This window comes from Amblyomma americanum, chromosome 1 (genome assembly GCF_052857255.1).
Source record: "Amblyomma americanum isolate KBUSLIRL-KWMA chromosome 1, ASM5285725v1, whole genome shotgun sequence".
Taxonomy (NCBI): domain Eukaryota; kingdom Metazoa; phylum Arthropoda; class Arachnida; order Ixodida; family Ixodidae; genus Amblyomma; species Amblyomma americanum.
In genome coordinates, this window is record NC_135497.1 from 330,279,670 (window position 1) to 330,304,930 (window position 25,261).

General features: G+C 50.2%; 1 protein-coding gene across 1 annotated transcript in view; it reads right to left on the reverse strand.

Annotated features, from left to right (window-relative positions):
• Nucleotides 1-11,376: 11,376 nt before the first annotated feature.
• The window catches only part of LOC144120793 (endothelin-converting enzyme homolog), a 33,054-nt gene continuing 19,169 nt past the window's right edge, over nucleotides 11,377-25,261 (reverse strand). The window contains exons 12-22 of the mRNA XM_077653502.1: nucleotides 24,967-25,065; nucleotides 24,461-24,538; nucleotides 24,287-24,399; nucleotides 24,042-24,100; nucleotides 22,313-22,364; nucleotides 18,174-18,241; nucleotides 17,833-17,960; nucleotides 17,663-17,728; nucleotides 11,750-11,857; nucleotides 11,588-11,667; nucleotides 11,377-11,501 (exon numbers count right to left, since the gene is read on the reverse strand). Coding sequence (XP_077509628.1) covers nucleotides 11,384-11,501; nucleotides 11,588-11,667; nucleotides 11,750-11,857; nucleotides 17,663-17,728; nucleotides 17,833-17,960; nucleotides 18,174-18,241; nucleotides 22,313-22,364; nucleotides 24,042-24,100; nucleotides 24,287-24,399; nucleotides 24,461-24,538; nucleotides 24,967-25,065 — 969 coding nt within the window. The 3' untranslated portion in view covers nucleotides 11,377-11,383. The remainder of the gene's footprint in view (nucleotides 11,502-11,587; nucleotides 11,668-11,749; nucleotides 11,858-17,662; nucleotides 17,729-17,832; nucleotides 17,961-18,173; nucleotides 18,242-22,312; nucleotides 22,365-24,041; nucleotides 24,101-24,286; nucleotides 24,400-24,460; nucleotides 24,539-24,966; nucleotides 25,066-25,261) is intronic.

The following is a 25,261-nucleotide window of genomic DNA, read 5'->3' on the forward strand; positions in this document are numbered from 1 at the left end:
CGCTCCTTCGTCGCATGACACCAGGGCTACACGAAGGCAGGCAGCTCGATCGTCAGCGCGACACATCACACTCCTTCGTTCCTTAACCAGATAGTGACTGACGCACGGGACTAGGTGCCGTACAGAATTATGACGATTTCGTGGGGTTACGCGCAAGCGCACCAACGGCATCTGCTAAGTTAGGCATGAGAGTTTTATCGTGCTCCGTATTTTGGCGGCGACTGTACAACTCGAATTCACCATACGTCCGCATGAAGAATCACTTTGTGCTTCATTGAAAAGGAGATGTTCTGTGTGCAAAGGCGGCACGAAAACTTCCTGGCATGTTCGTAATTAAACCGTCCAGCATACTGTTGCCTGGAGTAGGAAACGTATTCTGATGAAGCCCAGTATGTTTTCAATGCATGACCATGCGGCACTGCCTGAATAAAGCGACCACGCCAGCAAAGCAGTAACGCCGCGACAGTTATGTAGTGCACCTTTCGTTTTCGCTCTTTTTCCTCCTAAAGTTCGAGTCTTGCCGAAGACTAATGTGGAGCTCATTAATGGTACTGAAAAATTCTGCTTTGTTAAGATGCGCTGGAAGTGCAAGAAAACCACTGGTTTCCAAGCCCAGCGCAGCGTACGCAGAGCCTACCACTCGTCCGCCGCGCAAGCCAGCGAGAAGACGGGTCCCTTCCCTTGCGCCGCGGCCGGTTCCCTCCTCGCCCGTGAAAAACCCTCTACCGCGCCTCGTACCGCAGCAGGTCTTCTGAGTCGGTGGCTTTGACCTGACAAAGTCAGGACCCAGGCGAACGAAAGCCCCACTTCAAACTTCGAAATGGTGCTTTCAACCTCGAAGAAGCAATCGAGCATTTACTTGCCTGGAGGTGGAGAAAGTTTATTGTGAGAAAAGGAAATTTAAGGCACAGTGACTGTCTCACTTCTCGGTGGCCGCCTCAACCACGCCGTGAGGGAAGGGAGGAAGGTGGGAGTTACGGAAGAGGTGGCGTTGTGGTGGGCTCCGGAGTAATTTCGACTACCTGGGGTTATTTAACGTGCACTGACATCGCAAAGCACACGGGCGCCCTTTGTGTTTCGCCTCCATCAAAACGCGGCCGGGCTCGAACCCGGGTACTACGGCTGAGCTAGCTAGTAGCCAAGCGCTGTAACCACTGAGCCACTGCGGTGGGTTAGAGGTAGAGAGGAGGTACGGAAATATAGTCGGATAGAACTCAAGATCGAGGAGGCAGATCCCCTGAAAGGAGGCCTTCGAGCCATTGGCGTCGACCGATTTTCTTGACGCCGCGGTTAATCAGATTAAGCGGTGGTTATTCCCATTTCATCTGCCACCGCCTGCGCTTTCACTTTAGCAGATCCAAGGGGGAGAATCGGTCGACGCCAACGGCTGGAGGGGCTCCTTCGAGGGGAATCTGCTAATCTGCTGCTTCGTTCTTGAGTTGTATTCGACTAGCGGAGAAAAAAAAAGGAAAGGGGTTTGCACTGCCAAGTACGTCCCACGATTTGCAGCGCGCGGAACGTGAGTGGTGAACTATATTGCCACACTGTTCACATTCTGTGAGCGCCGCCATGCGGCCGAGCGGCATTACTGGGCTCGTGTGGGAGCGAAGAAGAGGACGTTCCCGTTCGAACGCGCGCTGCTGGGTTTCTGGCCTTCGGATTAAAAAAGCCCCTTTTCGTGCCGCCCTACGTTTGTCGGCGACATTTTGGTGGAGGTGCTGGGTATCGTTCCATGAACGCTCACCCCGAGGGCAACTCTGACGCTGATCAGCGACGCTTGGACACAACACCCGTCCACAAAGCGAGCCGCCGCCTGCGAGGCCTGCAACCTGAGTGTCAGCCACTGACGAGGCCGGTGCGTACCATGACGTCTACTACAGGCAGTCAGACAGGCCAGCCTTCCGGCACTGTCCCGCCCGTTGTAGTTCTCACCCCTCGCTCACCACCATCCTTCCACGGCGATCGGTTTGAGGACGTCGAGGACTGGTTGTCCAGCTTTGACCATGTGGCCACTTTTAACCAGTGGGACGACGACCGAAAACTACGAAACGTCTATTTCTCGTTCCAAGACTCTGCGAAGACATGGTTCGAGAACCATGAGGCATCCTTTACGAACTGGGAAGCGTTCCGCCGTCAGTTGCTGGCTACCTTCAGCACAAACGCACGCAAGGAAAATGCCGAACTCGCCCTTCGCACCAGGTCACAGCAGGCGAACGAAAGCGTCGCTATGTTTATTGAAGACATGGCACGTCTTTTCAATCGGGCTGACTCTGCCATGCCAGAGGCTACCAAGGTGCGCCACCTCATGCGTGGTGTGAAGGAGCAGCTCTTCGCTGGCCTCATACGCGACCCACCAAGAACCGTCGCTGACTTCGCTAAAGAAGCCACAGGCATGGAACGTTCCTTACAGGAACGCAGTGCGCAGTACGGTCGTCCGGGAAGTGTTGCGGCCAGCAACTATTGTGCGTCCCTGCCAGTCGCCGGGGACGAGGCTCTTCGGGAGCTTGTGCGGAGTGTAGTTCGCGAAGAACTGCGCAACCTCCGCTTAGATGCTCCACCTGCCAGTGTTGCAGCTGTAGCCGATGCCGTCCGCGAGGAAATTCGGCGAGCAGTCCAGCCACCACCGGCACCACAGCCGGAGCCGTACGCCAGCAGCTACAACGAAGCCCTACGGACACCGCAGCCGGAGCCGTACATCATGAGCTACAGTGAAGCTCTGCGGAGACCTGCGCCAGTTCCACATGCGTTCCGCCCTGCTGCCGAACAAACGCAGGGGTACTTTCCCTCCGCCGAGCTGCGTGACCCGCGCCCTGTTCGAAAAGCTGACGTGTGGCGCACACCCAACAACCGGCCACTATGCTACCACTGCGGGGAGCCCGGTCATATCCTCCGCAACTGCCTCTACCGGCGAATGGGATTAAGAGGATTTCCACCGAGCGCACCTCGACCGCGCTATGGTGAGAGACCGCGAGACATTGAGCAGTACCTGGCCGATAATGTGCTGCCCTCAACGCCTCCACGACGCCAGTCTAGGTCGCCGTCTCCAAGACGAGTTCCTCCACCCAGTCATGCACCATCATCTGGCCAATTCAGAGGCACGTCTCCCCGCCGGGAAAACTGAAGACGGCGTCCTCTGGGGGTAGGACCGCCGCTGCCGCAGACAGTGAACAGCCTCCATCCGACGATTTTATACGACGACCCCACCCGCCGACCTTAAAGACGATCCCACCGCCGACCTCACCGACGACCTCAGCGACGACCCCATCGACGACGGCACCAAAAACCTCGCCGACAAATTGTCAAACAATTGTTTCCGCCGCCGAAATTCTTGTTGCCGCCGATGGCTATGACGTATCTGCACTCGTCGATACCGGAGCCGACTTTTCTGTCATGAGTAGTAACCTAGCCGCAACCCTCAGAAAGGTTCTAACACCTTGGCATGGGCCGCAGATACGCACAGCTGGTTGCCATGTGGTAACGCCGGTTGGCATCTGCACCAGCCGTATAAAGATCCGCGGTGCAACTTTCACTGGCTCCTTCGCCGTGCTACGAGAGTGCTCTAAAGAACTGATTCTCGGCATGGACTTCCTTAAAGAGTATGGGGCGGTCATCAACCTGCACGAGCAATTGGTATCGTTTTCGACACAGCGAGCCGTTGATACCGACCCCGAGCCGCACAGAGCACCATTACGCATCTCTGATGACCACACAACGATACCGCCGAGAGCAAGCAAGTTTGTCACAGTCCAGTGTGATACCAGCTCCGGTACTCGGGGCATTGCCGAAGCGAATATATCGCTGCTACTGTCTCGGCAAGTTTGCGTTGCTCGCGCCCTTGTCGACCTTGTTCACGCGCGTACCACGCTCTTAGTGACCAACTTTAGTTGTGAACCCCAACATTTGACGAAAAACACGGTGATTGCCCATTTTGAAGAACTTGGCGAACATGCCGGCCAATGCTCCTTATCAACAACGGCCCCCGAAATAGCTGAACAGGACACTGCAACAGCCATTAGGACCGACGTGAACCCTGACCTTCTGACCAATCAGAAACGCCGCGTGGAAAGCCTTATTGACTCTTTCCGCGACTGTTTTGCGTCAACATCCAAGGTTCGCCCGACGCCAATAACTAAGCACCGTATTATCGTCGACAGTGACCAGAGACCGCTATGTCAGCGTCCTTATCGTGTTTCGTCGAAGGAGCGCGATGCTATCCGCCGCCAAGTTACCGAAATGCTCCACGACGACGTCATACAACCATCGACGAGCCCCTCGGCGTCACCTGTTGTTCTCGTCGCAAAGAAGGACGGCAGCCTACGGTTCTGTGTAGATTATAGACGTCTCAATAACGTTACTAAAAAAGATGTCTATCCACTGCCGCGCATTGATGACTCATTAGACCGCCTCCGCCATGCTACCTACTTTTCGTCACTCGACCTTCGTAGCGGTTATTGGCAAATCGAGGTCGACGAACGTGACCGAGAAAAGACCGCCTTCGTTACTCCTGACGGACTGTACGAATTTAAGGTGTTTCCTTTCGGCTTGTGTCCAGCCCCTGCGACGTTCCAACGTATGATGGACACCGTACTAACTGACCTGAAGTGGCAGTCCTGCCTTGTCTATCTCGACGACGTCGTGATTTTCTCCGACACGTTTGAGGAGCAGCTGAAACGTTTGCGTGCCGTCTTCGAAGCAATTCGTTCTGCGGGTCTGTCTCTCAAGCCTGAAAAGTGCCACTTCGCATTTCGGGAGCTCAAGTTTCTTGGCCACATTGTGAGCGCTCAGAGCGTTAGCCCCGACCCAGAAAAGACCGCCGCCGTTGCTGCATTTCCCCAGCCAACAGATAAACGAAGCTTGCGGCGTTTCCTGGGGCTTTGCGCCTATTATCGGAGGTTCGTTCAAAACTTCTCCAAGCTCGCAGAGCCGCTGACTCGCCTGACAAAAGACTCCGAACCCTTTTTCTGGGGCCAAGATCAGGAAAAAGTTTTCATAGAGCTTAAGGCCCGCCTCCAATCTACGCCTATCCTTGCCCACTTCGACAAGTAGGCCGACACGGAACTGCACACAGATGCCAGCAATGTGGGCCTCGGTGCGGTGATTGTGCAGTGGCAAGACGGTGTGGAACGCGTGATCGCATACGCAAGTCGCACTTTGTCCCGTTCCGAAGTGAATTATTCCACAACGGAAAAGGAGTGTCTCGCTGTTGTGTGGGCAATCACAAAATTTCGTCCATACCTGTACGGCCGCCCGTTTCGAGTCGTCAGCGATCATCACTCCTTGTGCTGGCTTGCGAACCTCAAAGATCCATCGGGGCGAATTGCACGGTAGAGCCTTCGGTTGCAAGAGTTCGACGTCACCATCGTGTATAAGTCGGGTCGGCAACATAGCGATGCAGACTGTCTCTCCCGAGCTCCTCTTCCGTGCCCACCAGATGAGTCCGACGACGATTCTGCTTTCCTCGGCGCTGTCACCACATCCGACCTTGCCCACCACCAGAGGGCCGACTGCGAACTGCTGCTGCCTCTAATCGAGTACCTCGAAGGAACCGCTCCGTCTCCGCCCAGACTCTTCTCTCGCGGACTTTCGTCGTTTTGCTTAATAGATGGAGTCCTCTACAAGAAAAACTACGGTCCGACCGACACTGCGTATCTCCTCGTTGTCCCAACCGTGCTTCGTAAGGAAGTTCTCGCTGCATGCCACGACGACCTTTCTTCTGGCCACCTCGGTTTTTCCAGAACATTGGGACGCCTCCGCCACAAGTACTACTGGCCACGGCTTGCTACGGTCGTCCAACGCTACGTTCGAACCTGCCGTGAGTGTCAACGACGGAAGGTACCACCGACAAAACCGGCCGGCCTTCTGAAGCCAACTGATCCACCGCAAATCCCATTCCAACACGTCGGCATGGACTTACTGGGCCCATTCCCGGTGTCCTCCATGGGAAACCGGTATATTGTTGTTGCCACGGACTACCTAAGCCGCTATTGTGAAACCAAGGCTCTTCCCCGTGGCACCGCGGCTGAAATTGCACAGTTCTTTGTTCACCACATCGTGCTTCGCCACGGCGCCCCCGTGGTTGTATTAACTGACCGGGGAACCGCGTTTACGTCGGCTCTTACACACGAGGTCCTCCGTCTTAGTGGCACCAGTCATAGAAAAACGACTGCTTACCATCCTCAAACGAATGGACTTACTGAGAGGCTGAACAAGACCATCACAGATATGATGTCTATGTATGTCGACGCTGACCATCGCAACTGGGACGAAATACTTCCCTACATCACGTTTGCGTACAACACCGCCCTCCAAGAAACGACGCGTTTCACCCCCTTCCGTTTGGTGTATGGCCGAGATGCCCCGACCATGCTTGACGCCATGCTGCTCCCGGATTGTACCCCCTCGTCTGTTCCAGGCGCTGACCAATTCGTTCGCGATGCAGAAGCCGCTCGCCACCTTGCTCGACAACGCATTCGACACCAGCAGACAACTGACGCCCGGCGTTACAACCTCCGCCACAGGGAGGTGATTTACCAACCCGGCGGGCACGTCTGGGTATGGAGCCCTATACGTGTGCGCGGTCGCTCTGAAAAGCTTCTGCGGCGCTACTTCGGCCCCTACGAGGTGCTACGTCAACTCAGCGATGTGAACTATGAAGTGTACCCGCAAGGAGTTGTCCGGTCTTCTCGCCCGCCCAAGTCTGAAGTCGTCCACATGTCCCGCATGAAACCGTATTGCGCCCGTTAGCCCCTCCCGGAGTTCACATTCAGTGCTGCCACCACACGCCATCGCATTTTCGGTGTCTCCACACTCCTTATCCCCCTTGCCGGAGGCATCGAGGCGATGCCTCTTGAAAGGAGGGGGGCAATGCCACACTGCTCACATTCTGTGAGCGCCGCCATGCGGCCGAGCGGCATTACTGGGCTCGTGTGGGAGCGAAGAAGAGGACGTTCCCGTTCGAACGCGCGCTGCTGGGTTTCTGGCCTTCGGATTAAAAAAAAGCCCCTTTTCGTGCCGCCCTACGTTTGTCGGCGACAATATATTAGTAGCCTCTTTCCTGTGGACCAAGTACCAATAAAAAGTAGATACGAAGGAGTATTTAAAAAGATAAAAACCAGGAAACCGAAACTGGTTTTCGACCAAACGATGACGCATCACCACTACACACCGTCCTATGACGTCACGGGCGCTGTCACAAAACCCAGGGTGTCTAGAGACCTGGCATTGTTAGGGAAATTTCGTGCACCAAGAGAAATCGGGGAATTGTCAGGGATGCCATAAAAAAACCCGGCAAAGTTAGGGGAAAAGGCCGGCTGAAATTAACGTGATGGTCTTCCTTGAATTACAAAGGTTCAATCGGCACCCGGGGCGCAGTCCATGCACATAGTCATCACATCCTTTCGTTTCACGCGCAAATAAGGCATAGCATCTAGTCCACCTTCATTTTAACTTTTTTTTATTAAGCACTGCATAAACCCTGTTTCGTATTGTTTGTCGTTACATTGCTCACTAAGTTTGGGCTTGTGCAGGTCAAGGAACATAGCTACATTCAAAGATTTTCCGCGTGAATAGCCAGAACCAGTATAGTGCAGAATTTGCATACTTTCGGATTGCTCATGCTAGGCGGCACGCTGCGCCCTCGTGGCATCAAAATCATCCGTTCTTATGGAAGGCTTCCTGTCTTGGCCGCACCAATAGAAACTGAAACAAATGCATGCTGTTTCTCTGTGGTTCGAGCTATGGGGACAAGGCCACTATAGAAGCCGTTACTTTTTGTGAAGATGGTCTTGAGCTTGCCCTATTGTACTGGTGCTGTTGAAATGGGCGTCCGAATGAACATAAGCCTTGCCTTGTTAAAATCTTGAATCTCTGGCAGCATAACGAGTAGTGATGTCATGGTCAAATTTCCTGATCGTTGATGGATGGATGGACGGACGGACGGACTGTATTTCAGAAAAGGAGATAAAGTTCTTTGTGGCGTGAGGCGTTCAGGTGGTCAGGAGCTCTTGGGCCCTGACGACCTCGATGGCTTGCTCCGTGGCGAGGCGTTGCACGACCAGGTCTGAGCTAAGCAACGCGGCCTCCAACTGCTCGAGATTAGCGAGCTGCAGTGCCTGAAGGGGGTATCTGCAGAGCAGTCCCACAAAATATGTGGTATGTTTGCTCGGGTGCCACACCGTTTGCATGGGGGAGAGTGTGTAGCCGGGTACATGGATGCATACTGGGCGGGGTTAGGTAGGGAGTGGGTCTGGAGCTGCCTGCATATGACCTGTTTGCGGGTGAGGGAGTTGTGTCCGGGAGGACACACCGTTCTCGCCAGGCTATAGCACTGGGTGATTTCGTGGGGAGGGAGTGTATGGGGCGAGGATAGCGAGAGTTGCAGGGGATATCCTGCTTTTTTGAGAAATTTCGGATAGCAGCCTTTGGAGTCACTGATTATGTATTTACCGCTGGCGGAGGTGAGGGCAAAGGAAATGGTGGCCTCTTCAGCCTCCTCGGGAGCGGCAGCTCTGACAGAGGTAGTGGAAATGGGTAGTCCCTGACTGTTGACCACCGCTGCTACGAAGGCAGTGTGGTTAAGGTATGTGGCGGCTTCGACGTAGACAACGTCTTCTCGTTAGCCGTATTTGTTGTGAAGGGCTTTATTCCGTTCCTTTCTCCTGCCCTCGTGATGTTAGGGTTGTATGTTGCGGGGGACGGGGAGGATTTTGAGGTGTGACCGAATTGCGGGAGGGATATCTGCTTTGTCGCTTAGCGAGGACTCGTGGCCGATGTGTCGCCTGTTGAGGATGTAGAGGCCTGTGTGAGTTTGGGAGAGCCGCTCGTATTGCCCAGTGAGGTGGGCCTCGTATTGTTCGGATAGGGTGTTATGAATTCCTAGTTGGAGAAATCCATGTGTAGCTGTGTTGACTGGAAGCCCCACGGCCGTTTTGTATACTGTTCTGATAAATGCATCAATCCTCACGAGATGTGAGCTTCAGGCAGGGTGTGGAGTGTGTGAAACGGCTAACCACGAACGCCTGCACAAGGCGTTCTAATAAATAATATACATATCAGTTTTTGGAGTTTCGTAATTGCTGTTACCCTCCGCGATGTGGCCAAACAAATTTTGGCTACATCGCGAAAAAATACATGCGCTTTCGAGAAGCTTGCAGGCAAATCAACCTCTCCAATGCAAGTAACTCGTAAATTCTAAAAACTGATACGGATATTACTTACGATGGTCTACACGCCTCTCAATAATTAGGAAGCCTAATGACAATAGTTAAAAAGTAACTCAGCTCTATTCTGACGTTGTACACCGCTGCTGACAATGTTATGCCCAAAAAAGCGCTCTTCTAACTCAAAAAGCCGGTTTTTAAAATTGTGTAAAATCTTAGGTGAAACACCATGCAATACAAATCTGCTCTTCGACGAGACAATAAGTGCGATTTGTTTTTTTTCTTGTTTTTTTCGCCTTTGCTTTTTGTGACTGCGTTTGATTTTCTGACATTTATTTTGCTTTAACATTTACAGCTTTTCCAACGATTTATGACTTTGATATGAATTGTTAGTGTGTTTAATTTGCTTCATGCAGCCGCCTTGCTATTTGCCAGGAACTAAGGATAAGGGCTTTTCGGTTTTTGTATTTGATGAGCCCTTATATGTATATATAATGTATACTGTTCCTTGAAATTTCCTTTGGTTAGATTTCGTCGTACGTGCTCCTTCAAATTCTTGCTACGGTATATTTTATTAGGTCGTTGTAAATGGAAGGGCGCAGTAGATGTGCGGCGTTTTGGACCAATAAATTCAGTTGGCATTCATCGCCCGGAGTCGTTGTCGCCAGGCACGAATTCTTGCAGAAAAGGAGATACAGTTGAAACGCGTTTGAAGAGGATAGTGTTGTTACAGCACTTGGAATTTCTATAAGCGCCCCGAAGTTTTTATGATCCGCGTCTTCTCTTCCTTTGAGCTATCGTTTTGAAACCTGGAGCACGAGGTACACCACTACGACCACTACCGCTACTTGCAGCTTCACTAAGGCACTATCATCACTAGAACCCAGTCACTATTACCTGTCACTGAAGTGTTCTTACCAAGTTGCTATCGCAGGTCTTGCATTATAGTCTGTGTTTCAGTATAGCCAGTGTTTCATTATAGTCGGCGTTCTAGCCGGCGACATTATAGCAGGTGGAAAAAGGAGCGGTGGCAGATGAAGAGCAGGAGGTGCCCCTAAACACCACCTGCCATGGTTGGCAGACGTTGATGCTAGACAGTTTTCGCCCCCATGAGCGTCCTAATGCGTCCGCATTAAAACGCAGCAGGAATTCTGCCTCTAAATTTCAGTTTCATGGCAATCACCTGCCAGAATTTCAAAAGACCGCTGTTGTCAAATTAGTATGTTCGGTACTTATCCAGGAGACCAACGCCTGGCTATCAGGAGGCGTTACCATAACGGCTGCCACCACTGTTAGCAGCAGACGTTTTTAGTACACCGGAGACGTATTCGCGTACAAGTATACCGGTTTAGCGGACGCCGGCTGCCTGGCCCCACCCATGTCACTGCGCATGCGCAGGAGGCGTCCGGTTAAACGGCACACGTAAGGCCCGTTTCACATGCATGCGATTTTCTCCTGCCACACTGCGAATTCTGTCGGTCTGCGACTGGGGAGGGCCGTCGGTCTAGTCGCAGACGGCTTGCGATCGAGTTCCGTCCGGTTGGTATTCAGTCGCAGCGTCGGTGTGTTCGCTGTGCGACTGACCATTGGGGAGCGACGAGACGGCGTGCGACGTGCGGTCACGTGGGAGCTGTTGCCGCGGCGGAAGCAAAACTGTTTATTCTAAGCAAAACATACGGAATAATGCCTTGCATCTAAAAATACGCTGGTCATAAAATCATGAACACATTCTGCGTGATGTTTCTGTCGCGTTTAATAATGGGTTGCCTATGCAAACATCAAGGAACCTTGCCTGTTCTTCCGACCGAATTCGTTGTGTCGGTGTCGCATGTGAAAGCAGTGACCGAAAATTGCACTGCGGCCTCACCGAATACACCGGGTATTTTCGGTCCTGTCGCAGCATGTGAAACGGGCTTAAGTCTCCGGTATGCAATTAAATTTCAGCACAGCGGAGACGTACGCCTCCGAATGCCTCCTGCGCACGCGCAGTAAAAGTCTCCTCTGCCCTAAATCTCTAATGTGGATAAAGTGTGCACGGGAGTGTAGGCGTCACTTTCGCCCTGGAGTTGTTTTCACATCGTTTTGATGGCTAATTGGCATATGCCTGCCGAAGCTTATTGTTGAGCCCCATTGATAGACAACTCGCCACACAGTAGTTGTAAAGAAAATTGCGTTCATTAGCGACATTTTTATTTTATCCACCTTATTGAACGCCGTAGATATCTTCAGTATGTGTTCCATATTTGGCAATGCCGAATCCTCGACAGTTCGTTAGCTTGGGCTGGCTCGCAGTCCGAAACCTGGTCTTCGTAATCGGGAAAGTTGTAAAAGGGCACGTTCTGCCTGCAGAAATATGTCGCGCGCCGGCATGACACGCGTGCACGTAAGCTCACAAATCGCGCAGGTTACAGGCTCTTTAGGGCGCTTACCTGAAGAAATCGAAGAGGTCTTCGTTGAACATGCGATAAATGAAAGAGTTCTGGGCCGTGTCGGTCTCGTCACAGAGGGCCTACAAAAAAGACAAATGGAGAACCTCGCTGTGCTTCGAAGCTGCTGCTGGTGCGAGCACGCTCCGAAAAATCGAGTCTCACCGTCATGTGCGCCGCGTAGAACACCTGCTTGCTGTCGGCCAGGAAATTGGGATGCAGCCTAAAGTTGAGCATGCTGTAACCGGACGCCTCGAGGCTGCTCTCAAAGGCCTGTGAAAGGGGAAATGGTTCTCGCGCTTAAATTTTCGCAATTGACTCAGAAACATGAGAGCATTATTGCTCCACTGGTTCCGGCACGACTCGCACATGACAACTCGAGTCACGTCGCTACTTCAGGGGAACGTCCTCGCGGCAGCGCCCATAGGCGGTTAGCGGGGCCCTGAACACTGCTCAATAAAGTTGCAGTATGCCTGCCTGGGATGAGAAAGGGTGTCCCGCCATGGCTGCTCGCTATGTCCCGAAAGTGGATCCTTAGTGCCCACACTCTGACGAGCTCTGTTCTCTATCACACATGGTGTGGGCCTGTCAACACAGTCCCCACTTCCCCCCACCAAAGAGGCTTGGAGACCTTAATCCTTGAGTGCTGGAGTGCGACTGCACAAGCTTCCCTCGCACGCCGGGCTCGCGAAGTGGCGGGATCTTGCAGCATCCCTGACTAGGGACGCGGACCCAAGAAGATGTCGGCATTCACCAACTGCGCCGACTCATCCTCTCTATTTCCTTAAAAAAAGGTTTGCTCTCTCTCTCTCACACAAGTATCCTCCAGCAACCATTTTTTTTTAACATGCGTTCTGAGTAGCCGAGTTACTGTAGTCATAATTTGAATTTCAGCGTCTTCGCGCCTTTCCCTCCTTTGTCGTAACTTTTTTCACGCCACAAGGCCGACGCTCCTCCGCCGGCGGCTGCCGACACGCGCGGGAATTTCCCGGGAGGCGGAGGTTCCTGACCTTCGACGCGGCTGACTGGCCTTTGGACATGATAGCTGTGTGACGTCTTAAAGAGCCCAACCAATAGTCTCTATTCAACCGACGGAGGAGAGCGAGTTTCAAAAAGCCGCCGGAAAGGGGTGGTCAACTCTCATGGTGGGTTCTCTGCTGCTTGTAGAAGTACAATATTTGGCTTAGGTGTTCATAACAACATAATGTCATCAGCATTCTCCCTGAAAGTTCGGTGTGTTTCGCTCTGAGCAACGCAGCATCCGATCGAACCAACACCCTCTCAATGCTAAGGCCTCTCCACCGGCCGCGTGACGTCACGCCAAGGGACCGTGCAGGCCCCGCGCTCCGCGATTTCAGCGCGCCGCGCCCGTCTGCACTATTCGGGTACTGCCGTACGTAGCTGCCTTATAAGTGATTCCTTCATTTTCATTTTTGTCGTTGCTGCAGAAAAGAAATTCGCTAGTTTGTGCGCGCCTTAGGCTATCATTTTATCTGCTTTATATATTTTTTTTATTGCAGAACACCTTATTGTCAAGAAAGTTCGAGCTGCTAATACAGTTTTTTATAATAAACAATTTAGCATACGGCCGCCAATTTCGCATTATTGGTCATTATAATAAAAAATTGATTAGTTAATTTCAATTAATCATCTAATTATTAGGTTCTATCACGTACATGATGTCTGCCGTGCGGTAAAATCCATCCGCACAGACCGCACATGCGTATATCTAGTTGTTAAAGTAGAAGTTCGTGAACATTGAAAAAAAAAAACACCGTCTACTGCGCATTGTGTTAGTTTTATTCTGTATTGTGTTTTGCTTAAAGCTTTCACACACAGCAATAATGACACTCACAATAATGTTGCGCTGTTGAGTATTTGTACAGCTAATCTGACCCTTACAATAAAAAACGACGAGACACCAGCAATGAAGTGTGCGCAAAGCATTTTTATTGCTTGGGAATAAAACTTACTTCTTCTTAAGCGTTGCTGCTTTCCGGGCTGCGGCCTTCTGCTGCGCATTGTCTTGTATGGCATCATTTCTTAGTTTGCAAAAGTTGTTTAGAACAACGTTGGTTGCAACGCGTACTACCAAGCGCAGGAGAGTTTGTGCAGTGTGGCCATTTTCACATGTCTCAATGTCGTGTTCGTCCAGGAGGGAAATCGTCTGTGAAATCACGACACCACGTTGATTTCTACAGGAGAGAAAATCTTCCGCGGTTGCTCCAAAAGACAACTTCTCTGCAACTAGTTTAGTCATCAGTACCATGTGAACTGTGCATGGCTGGGGAAACTTCAGCCCTCCTCTCGACAGGTTAGCTATCATGGCAGTATTTTCCGCTTCGATCTCTCGATTTTCAATCACCAATGTGCTGAAGCAAGCAGAACATGAAAGCTTCTTTAAAGCAGCATGAGCAGCGTATCCTGCAATGTAGACAATAGCATCCATGTCAGAGTGGGCGTGTGTAATATCGTCGTCGCTGACAGCCACAGAAAAGTTGCATGGGACAAGATCCTCACTTACGTCTTCAAACTCTGTTTCCTCGCGTGGAAATGTCAAAAGTTTTTGAAGACGAAGCTTCTTCTCACATTCGTAGAGCTGACGCACGGAAATGTGGTACTGTGATCCTGCCAGCTGGCGGTAACGGCCGAACCGGTCTTCTAGCGCATCCGTCTGAAATTTGCCCAGCAGTACGTACTTGAAGTGAAGTTCTTCTAAGCAGTAGCGCGAGAGTTCTACCAGAGAATAGCATGTCAGTCGCAAAGCACTGTGAGTCTCTTTCGTCAGCGAGCCACTGGTGATGTTTATTCTTGCCCAAGCGTCCAACCAGTCCACAACGCCGCTCAGGAAAGCTAACTGTGTGTCATCAACAGACCTTACAGGGTCTTGCATGCTGTCCCTTAGCCTCTGGCCTTTGCAAGGGGTCTTAACATTGACTATTTGCCACCATGTGAGGATAACGTCAATGAAAAGAGCAGTCGACTCAGCTTGAGGAATCTTGAACGCGGAACCATGTGTCCTGAGGGCATTTGAAACAAACTGATTAATGACGTCGAGAGCGAGCTTTACATTTTGCCGCTCCATTGAGGTTGGATTCACGGCTTTTGCGTTCAGTCTGTAAGCAGCCTTCACAAGCGACGTCTTCTCTGAAGAATAAAGCTGCCGCACAGCTGCGAAAGAAGCAGCTTTCATACGAGGAGGCCCTTCGGGCATTGCTCCACTCAAGTCCATTTCAGGGAAATAGAGGCATGTTCCAGGGTTTTTCTGGTTAATCCAATTGTTCCTAATGCACTTCAAGAGATGCACAGGATCGACCACGTAGAAAAGAGGGCGAGCGTTATCGGCTGGATGGGGATAGACAATGCTCACCTGAGGACTTGTAGCAAATAACGACATCATCTTGCGGTTCAGAGCATTGTTGTCCGTTATCACAGCGATAATTTTGAGCCCCATTTTCTCAACATTAATGATTATGTTCTTAGCATGCTCGTGCAAAATTTCTGCGCTCAGTTTGCTCACAGGTAATATGTGAATGACGTCCTTGTTTGCAGAAAGGAGTGATTGTACCATGAACACATGGGCTGTTGTTGCTGGTTCCGTTGAATGAACCGACGATCCTACTATTGTGCCCCCTTTGTAGTCGAAGTATGGTTTTATGTGGATCTCATCGATCATCAGGGTCACTGTCTTCTCGTGGTCTTTCATTGATTTGACTCGTTCTCGGATGTAGGAGAGACAGTGCGGTTGATTTTGCTCCACAAGAGGGTCAGCTTTGTAATTTGAGCAAACACGGCGCAGTGTGGAAGGATGGGGCAGAATGATTCTTGATGCAGCTCTTGTGAAGTGATATGCGTGAGGAGAAATTGAATTCAAAATACTGGCGAATACCAGCAGCTCTGCGCTATACACATGCTGTTTCGCGAGGAGAAGCTCTATCTGCTCAACCAGAAATTTCAGCAAAGAAGACTGTTCTTTCGTCGTATCACTGTCCTCAATGAGGTCTGCAAGCAGTGAACCGACAAACTGCAATACTTTAGTATGTTTCGACTCTTTCGTCACCTCAGGTATAATATGCAAGCCTATCTCGAGTTCTTCTAGCAGCAAGGACAGGCTGGAGGTGTCGCATACTTGAGCTGGCAGAATCCTGCCTGAAGGAAGCGACAGAAGCTTCACTCCATTCAAGAAAACAGAAAGTGACAGATCAGGGAGAACTACCAAGGCGCATTTCACATTAGGTGAAGGATCATTCTCGATGAGAAGGAACCTAACGCACTGCTCATCGACAGAAACGGTCCAGAATTTCGTGTTGCAGATTCCAGGCAACTTAGATTTGAACTCCTCGTAAGATGAAACTTTGTTTCTTTTCTGTTCAAGCTCATTAGACTGAAGTGACTTCCTCATAGCCTCCTGCAAAGCAGCGTTTTCCCTTCTTGCTTTTTTCGTCTCTGGCGATTCACTCCGTCCAGGCGTTGAGGACAAGTATTTTGGGCAGTTTGGAAAAACAGAAGGCGCAGCATCAATCTTCAACTGTAGCCTGTCACGCTTCACCTCTATTATTTTCCCTGTCAGTTCATCTTGGTGTGACAACGTCGTAATGAAGTCGCCTGCGTGGAAGTGCAGTTCACACACCTGCACGAGAAAATGAAGCAAGGCCATTCGCCATGACTCTCCATTGCCTAAAACACTAAGTAAAAAGAGTCTGAATAGTGAACAGCTTTTACATATTTACACAGCTTTTACACAAGCCTTATGCACATCCACAGAACTAAATGCTTCCTGGACAATTCATACATAAGTGTAAGAAGTGATATCATTGCCTACAAAGACAGCATGCCTTTCCGGGAGCGACAGCTCACAACTAAGATAATTACCAGCGCCTATTAAGCAATATTTCAGAGTCTTACCCTCGAATGCTCTGTAGGTGTGAAATCCTTCCGTGGAATGGCTCGCAACCAGGCTTTTCTTCGTACTTCGTCTCTTGGGAAGCAATAAACACGTACTTTGGGACCATTCTGGTAGTTCCCGCGGCACCCGGGAACACAGCACCGGCCCATGTTTCACGAAGTTGCACTCGCTACACGGCAGGCAATCAGTTTCCCATTCGTGCGCTAGCACAGGTACGCACGCCACACAAGAAACGGCCACACGAAACAGACACAGCCGTGCGAGGAGCGAACGGAAATGCACCCAACGCCAGGCTGAAAGACTCAAGCAGCAGCTAGACGCTCACTGCAAGACTGCGTTCGTGTCTGTGCTTGCCCGGGCAAGCGCGAGCACATCGAGGGAGACAACCGAGCGGAGCGGAGCCGCGCTTGGTGAGCAGCCTGACCGGACACTTGGCGTGACGTAGCGCGTGTGGAAAGGAGGGCCTGGAGAGGCCTGAAGAAAGTATTTAGAGGGTGTTGATCGAACCGGTGCCTCCTCCGTCAGCCCAGGTAAAGCACCCTGAGCTATCCGGTGCTGATGGTAGGGATAAGTGCGCGGAGCGGACCGTCGTAACGTATTTGATCCCCGAGTACGAGCTCGTTTTCTCGAAGACGCGCGTTGTAGAGCATGTTTGTGTTTCAGGCGCCGCATGGACGACAGCCCTTGTTTACAGAGGATTCACTTAACAGTCGCGGCGTTGTCGAGAATCGGGGCCTTTCTGCTCTTTCTGGCACTCGACTGTCCAGTGGTGGTTCAGATCCCTGACGCTCGCAGTTTAGTTGCTTCTCAGTCACGTTTGTTACGCGACAGCTCAACGCAACTTGTACGTTTTAGAAGATCTCCTGCGTGCGTTCCGAGGAGTTTTGCAGCAAACAAGGACTGGCGCTGCAGCATATATCCTCGCTTGCTTGGGTATGTACACAACACTTTTGGAGATCCGGGAGTAGCATGCCAGGTTAATTACACCTCTCCTGTAATTATTAAAATGTCGCTCTCTTCTGGAGATCTGACACCATGCCGACATTCAAGCGAGCGCGCGCCAGTGCGGCAACATTGAATGCGGAAACAAAGCGGTTGCAAAAAGCCGCTGCACAAGGGCCTAAAAGTTATTGCTCACGTTGCGCGTGTAGTATAGATCGAGAGACGCTCACCCTGAATGACGGAGCAATTATGAAGTTTTGCTTCATGACTTGCGCAGCCATTCCTTTCGCTTCGTCCTGCAATAATGACAAAAAAAGGTGTCCGATAACAACTGATATTACCTCCACTATACCTATATTCGTGCTTCATTGGCTGAGAACGGGAATACTGCAGCGTTTACTCGTGAGGCATCCACTCTGCTTGATTCAAGGTACTGCTGCACGAGGCAGTCTTCGGCCCGCGCGAAGCTCTCCTCGTTTTCAAAGTTCCACCATTCGTTGTACGCGCCCCTCTCGTCGAACACGGAACCTGAAAAGGACGCAAAGGTGCGTAGGCGCCCGGTGAATGTGCGCGTGGGGTTGCGCCTTTAATTCGGTGTAACAGCTGTAGTGTGAGAGCCTTTGAGTTAAATACCTGCAAGTACTGAAAAGGGTATACCGCTTCGAGAGAGCAGCAGTCAAGCGCTTGCCCATTCTGAATTTTTATTTAAATGAGAAAAGAAAACATGCGCACAATATTTACCGGCTTGGAAGAACATAGGCAGTAGTGCGTGAAGTACGTAGTAGGCAAGCACTGGCATCTGTAAGAACCTGAAACATGACGAACAGTGAAATGAATGAGTGAATTTCTATTTCTATCCAAAGTGCAGCACCAGCAAAGAACCAAAGCTTAATACAGTTAGCTGCCCCACATCGCAATTAAAAACGACGTCTGATATGTGTAATTAATGATCCCTCATTTAAAAATGTACCGGCTTCGTCATTGAGGAGGTTGCATAGCGCTTACGAAGCTTTCTACGATGCATATATGCGCTCGTTATATACTATTCTTAAAATCACGTGCATGACAGAAGCCAACAGTCACCGAAACCAAGGAGCATGGGGGGTGCTTTTTTCTTTGTTTGTGGTTTTCATAAATGGAGATTAATATGACAATTATATTTAAAGATAATTAGGAAGCAGAACAAAAAACAACCACATGCCGCCGGTGGGATCGAAACCCGCGACCTCCAAATGGCTAGACTCGGCCGACCTACATCGCTGTCCACGCAAGGAATAATGACTGAGGAGCGCATTTTTTTTTTCAGATAACTTTCAGACGCGACGCGACGAATTCTACTGTTTTTCCGGGTAAGCCTAACAAGCACAGGACGGGCGACGACCAGTAGCGGGCGGTCTTCCACGGGAACACAAGCCCACACGATGCGACACAAATGACATGCTGTTCGGCTTCTGATCCCAAGGTCGCGGGTTCCAGCCCGACCGCAATGGCTGCATTTCGATGGAGGCGAAATGCGAAAACACGTACCCATGTGCTGTACGATGTCAGCGCGCGTTAAGAATCCCAGATGGTGTAAATTAATCTGGAGCCCTCCACTACGAAGTCCCTCATAGCCCATGAGTCGCTTCGAAATTTTAAACAGCGCATACCATACCATACCATACCATACCATACCATACCATACCATACCGTACCGTACCGTACCGTACCGTACCATACCATACCATACCATACCATACCATACCATACCAAATGGCATGTGCCGAACTTCAAAGAAATAAGCCAGCTAGCAAAACTGCGAGGAAAGGTTCCTTGCGTCTAGAAGGTATGTACGCTAGGGAATCGAAGACGTTCACTGTGGACACGAGAGGAGGTTCGCTCATTCCGGGACAAGGATGGCACTCTGAGGCGAGACGGAGCACGTCCGCGAAGCCATGGCCCAGGAGGACACGTGTCCTCGCCTCACTTATGTCAGCTGGCTACGCTAGAGGTGCATCGCTGGCGACTTCTGATTATTGTCTGACTGCGCACTAGCCACAATGAGCCGTCACATTCTACGGGCTCCTCTCTGGTTGACGTTTAGGCTGGTGACGGTGGTTGGTGAACAGGTTTGAACCAGACTGCTAAAGTAAGGGCGGATTTGGAAAGGAATCGAAAGGGATTCCGGCCACGCCCCGCCCACTGAGCGAGAAAATTTCCATGGAAAAGCAAGCTGAACCCGTTTCTTTTCGCCGATGAAATGCCATGCAATGTATGCTGCAGATGGGACGGCCCCCTCCAAGAGCTGCTCATAAATCCGCCCCTGCGTCAGGGCTCCTTCTTGCTGGAATAAAACATGGCGAAAAAAGTGCAGAACAGTGTAAAAAGAGGAAGGCTAACTACGCGGGATGCGAGGACGGCGCGTCTCCTCCGCGTTTACCAAGCAGATGGGAGCTAAGCGTGCAGCAGATATGCCCATCTTGCCCCTACCAGGCGCCGTACAGCACTGATTCTCATTCGACTTTTCAATGTTGCCCCTGGTTGAACCCGCGCTTCGGGGTAGACTGCATTAACGGAATTTTTACGGAAAACAGTTTCCTTAATAACCTTCATACGGCAGAGTACCTGCCGTACCGAACCATGAACAGAGGCGCGCTTAACAAAACGGTGTGGTTATTTTCAAATTTTCACTGCAAACTTCCAAGTGGTCGTGCGAGGACATGCGTAGACATGGACCGGCGCGGTACTTCATTCACGTCGGAAGCGAAAGTGAAGGATCTCTGGCGCAGGAAGGCTCTGCTTCACTTGACTAGTTAGCGATTGCACTGGGAGCCAGATTACGTTTGTTTTCTGTATTGGACTCGCATGTATTATATCACCGTCACACGGGAACCCTGTGTCAAAGGTGATTTAAGAACACGGTGAACATCGAGCGCTGCTACGAGCGTTCGACTTCGATCTCGCTTGGCTCAATAAACGTTCCTCAATCGCGATCGATATTTTTGCACAGCGCAACAAGAGTCTACCGCCTGCTGTCTTCAGCTCAGCGAGAGAGGAGAGCAAGTGTAAGAAACCTAACAGAAAAAATGAGCCCTGAGAATATTAAGAAGTGAAGTGAAGTTTGTTTAGGTTTCTCTACAGCAGGTAAACAGTCCAGGGTAAGAGAGGCAAAAGGTGTTATGTACACCTGACACAGGCCTGTCCTCTCAGAACAAATAACAGATATTAAGCCACAGTAAGGTCCCTTTATAATTTTGCGGATGAACTAAATATGCATATCTGTATTCCTGATGCAGTGCTTCTTTCTAGGCTCACGCGCAAAAGTGGAGGTTGATGCTTTAAAACGAAAGCATATTTTTAAAAGCGGGAGCTGTGCCTGTATCATCCCCCGGAAGAGCGCGGCCGCTGTTACGGATATCACGTGACCTTGCTCCGTTTCACGTCCGATGGATGGTGCCGGTGCCGCTCACAGCGAGAGACACGTGTCTCCGTTTCGGCGGTGTCTAATGGCAGTGCGCGGTTGAGGGGGAGGCGTTGTGGAAGCTACATGCGGAGAACTCGCAGCGTCTGCGTACTCCGCCTTCCTGGCGAGGAGTAGGTGTGGAGAGCGAAGCGCAGAAGAGAGTTTACACAGCCTTGGCAAATTACGCAACGTTGCGCAAATCGCGAGAGAGAACGGGAGCTGTGCTGCGTGGGATGCATATGCTGCGTAGTAAAAATATCAGGCGCAGCCTGAAACCACCCAGCATGCATCACACGCAGCATGTGGCCCACAGCTCCTGCTAAGCTTAGCGTATTACGCAGCGTAGCGAAAACATTTCGTAATTTTTAAAAGAAAAATTGCAGTCTACATCGCTTTCTCAACTGAGAGATTGAATATAGAGTAAGCAAGAAGAACGGGCGCTGCAGACGCTGCGTACGCAGGCACCCGAGATATTCGGAAATAGCGTCCCTCTGCTACCGCACGAAGCAGAGCAGTTTTCTGCGCGAAGCTTTCACAAGGTAAAGCCATCGACAGGAAGCATTAGCATCGCCTCAAAGGAATAAGCAATTTTTGTGTACTGAATACAGTTGTTCCTGGTGTTGACAATGTGAGTGACACGCGCCTAGCCGGACGCATATCTAGCCGCGCCTCGTGGGGAGGAGGATAATCACGACGGTGAGCATTCAGTCGGAGAACGTGGCAGCGGCTTGCTTCGATCGAACTGGAAAAGGCTGGATGCACATCCGTGTGTAATGAGTACCAAATACGAGAATCGTTGCAAGGTTATTATACTATTTGTGAAGGATGCTCCGCCACACAAACACTTTCGTTGCAGTGAAGCCACAGTCGCGGGATGGCGTGTTTTTTTTTTTTTTCGCTCTCTTCAGAGCCACCGCAGCCGTCCAAGTTTGAGATCATTTGATGGTTAAGCGACGCGTAAAACAAAAGCACTACGCAATTAGGCTACACGAGTGTGGTTAGTTACGATGTCTTGCTTTGTAATGAGGGGCGACTCAAAATCGCAGCGTCGCTCGTGCATTAGGGTCAGTACACCGTGTTTCCACTTCAGCGGCCCCGATCGTCACGGCACGCTTGGCTCCCAGCGCAATCTTACCTCCGTCTGCAGCTGTGTTCACTTCATATTTCCCTCTGCGACTACCGGATAGCTTATCCATGGTTCGTGCCCGGGGCCTTTCTCTCAAGCTGTTCGCGTTAAGAGGCGCGTTGCTGTGCCCTTGCGCTGAGAGCGTTGAAAACGATGCGCTTGCTTGCAGCCAATTAACAATGCAGGTGGAAGAAGGGGCGCCTCAGGTTCACATGGGTGACAACAGTTTTTTTTTCTTTGAACTTAAGTCACTCAAGCCTGCCGCTGTACCAACATGACATTCAGTCTCCATCGCTTACTACACACACTTACTTCACGGTCCTTGTTGATTGGTCCACCAGAATAGTGTGTATTGCGGGAATGTCTGTGCGAGATACAAGAAGAGAATGAGGCGTATGGGGACAAAGGTAGTGTCGTTCAATGTGCTCCGTGTGTCAGGCTCAGAAAGTGGGAAAATTTCGAAACATGTTGGCTTACGGAACTCGGTAAATAGCAAGCAACGACACTCACTTTTAGGAGGTATACTTACAAGCCTAAACCGTAATAAACTCGGCTAAAAGCTACGCGTTCTTAGTTTCCGGATGTAAAGTATCAGACACGCATTCCAGTTTTCTGTACAAACAAATTATCCAGTATAGGTCAAGCGCACAGAAAACCACTTCGTCCATCGATTTTGCGGAAACGTGAATACTCTGCTTCCTTTGCGCCTTGGTTGTATTCCGACGCCGCACACCTTTATACATGCGACCTCTGCTCCAGGAGCCTGTGCCTCTTGCACACCTGGCAGCTTCTGCAGCCTTCAGCCGTTATCTCTGGCAGGGTCGCCGCTGACTAATCTCTTAGACTGTTTATTTTTTGTCTACTCATCGACAACAGATAATGAATAGCAGGTCTTGCGAAGAGGAAAGACTACTACCCGAGAGCTTGGTTTCCTTTTTTTTTGTTTATAAAGCGCGATGACTGATTAAGCCTATCACTTGATCGATCAAATTGTTTTCGTATCCAGTCGGCGAGGGAAGCACGCAATGCACGTAAAAATATAGCGCTTGAGACGTTGCTGCCCAAAAACTAATTGACCATTCCGTGCAAACAACAGTCACAGTCAGGCACTCGTCCATGAACGATTCCTTTAATACACTGCAGCGCCTATTATAAATGATTTGTAAAAGCATTTTTTTTTCAAAAAATATTTTCTAAGGAATAGTTACCAGACGGCGTTTCGCCTCTGGCCGCTTGCACCTGGCCTCTTTGCGCTCCGACGCCTTGCTTGGCTTCTGAAATTGGCGACTTTGATACGGCCAAGCACAGGAAGTTCCCGACCAACGACTAGGAACGCTGCTTAGTATATCAGCTTGCGTATCGCTTCCGGGCACCAGCGCGCCGGCTAGTTTCCGCACTGAACGCCGCCAGGTTGCAGGCGCCACTTTTGCCACCAGCGCCCACTGCGTCGTTTCCGCCCCGCCGCGTTCGCTGGGGCATCGAATGCGGCCACGAAGACGAATTTCACGCTTGAGAGAACTGCTGTCACGGCGCACGAGCGCATGGTCACGTGTGAATTTTTCACATTTTGTGGCTCTTTCTAAGGCGGGAAAAAAAACTCATTTGCAGCACGCATCAAAATAATAACTGATGATTTAGACATTTTCTGGGACGCTCTACAATTTCGCACTGGGGTTAGCGCCCAAAACGCAATAGCTGAAAAGTAAATTTTTAATTCATTTAATTATTGAAGACAACAAAATTAAAAGTACTCTGACTAGATACATAAAGTGTTCAACAACATGTTTGAAGTTGCCTCCATCTATTATGCCTCGGCATATTTTTATCTAGGTCTTAAGCTAGCTGGAACACCTGGTATAACGAAATGCTCTAAAATAATTATTTGTCAATTCATTACACACTATAGTAAGCTTACCAAGTTACCCCATTTTTGAAATTTTAGTCTTATAAGTTTAGCTATGGGAGGGGAGGGCGCATTTCGCAGGACATGACGCCAACTGTGTCTGTACGCATTTCCGAGAAATCTCTTCAGAGTACTTACATAACTTGTTAGCTTGCATATCAAGCAAGCATCTTTTCCTCAGCGACGATACTGGCCATCTGAAACAAGTGCCCATCAGCGGTGACAAATAATGTAAATACCGCAACTTCGTTCTTATCACGTGAATTTGGAAACTGATACACACATTAATTGATCTCAGGCACGCAACCACAATGGTCATTATCTTGACCACATGTCATCAGGCAATAACACGATAAGTAAGACTTAAGTGGACGTGAACGCACGTGTAGGCCTCAGCGTTGGCACCAATGGCGAGGTCTAGAGACCTTTCTGTGACAAACTTCTGCATCTTGAAGAGATTTCGGAGAAAACCATCTTCCATGTTAAGAGCCGGAACCTGGTGAAAGAGTGATGCCACTCAAGAACTGCTCCGTCGTTTGAAGCACGGCGACACTCACGTCGTTGTAGTACTCCTGGGTGAACCGACGTATCTTGGCGACGTCTGGGACAAAAGCAATTACCTCCAACGAACCAAGCTGTGAGGAGACCAAGACAGAAATTTTTCGGTAAAAGATCCAAGAAAGATAGAATACAAAAGTCTATCTGACGATTGTAAACGCCAGGCCAATAGAAACCGGCAAAAATTAAGAAGTGACCAGTTTTCATTAGGGATGGAAATGACATCGTCTTGAATGTAATGGTAATGCCGTGATCCGATTTTTCTTGAGGTAGCTCCCATTTTCTCAATGTCTTGGCTGGTAAAGCTCACCACGCAAGTAAGACTTGCCTGACTCAATGTTTGAGTATTTTTCCCTTTTTAGTCACGTGACGCTGAGCACTTTCTTTTTTCACTTTTTTTCCTTTTTCCTTTCTGTCTTTCAAGGACGTAGACGAAACAATAACCATGTCTGTATACTGTCACGATGTACAGCTTGCATATGCAACAGTGGTGAAAATCTCTCACCTTTTTATGCACCATCGCCGCATCTTCCTTTCTGAACCACGGAGTTAAAAGCGTAAATTCCTGCAACGTCTTTATGATCATCTTCGTGGCGTTAATGACCTGGACGGAAAGAAACGAGAAGAAACAACAGCAGGCCTTTTCCGTTAATGGTGAACAAATTTCGCGCGGAGTGCCGAATATCTTTACGTTTGAAGTAATCGGAGAATTCATTCCAGCCTTTTCCGCGACTGCGAAAAATTGACAGAATTATGGACTCGGGTGTTCCCGGACTGCAGTGTGATTTTATCGACATAAT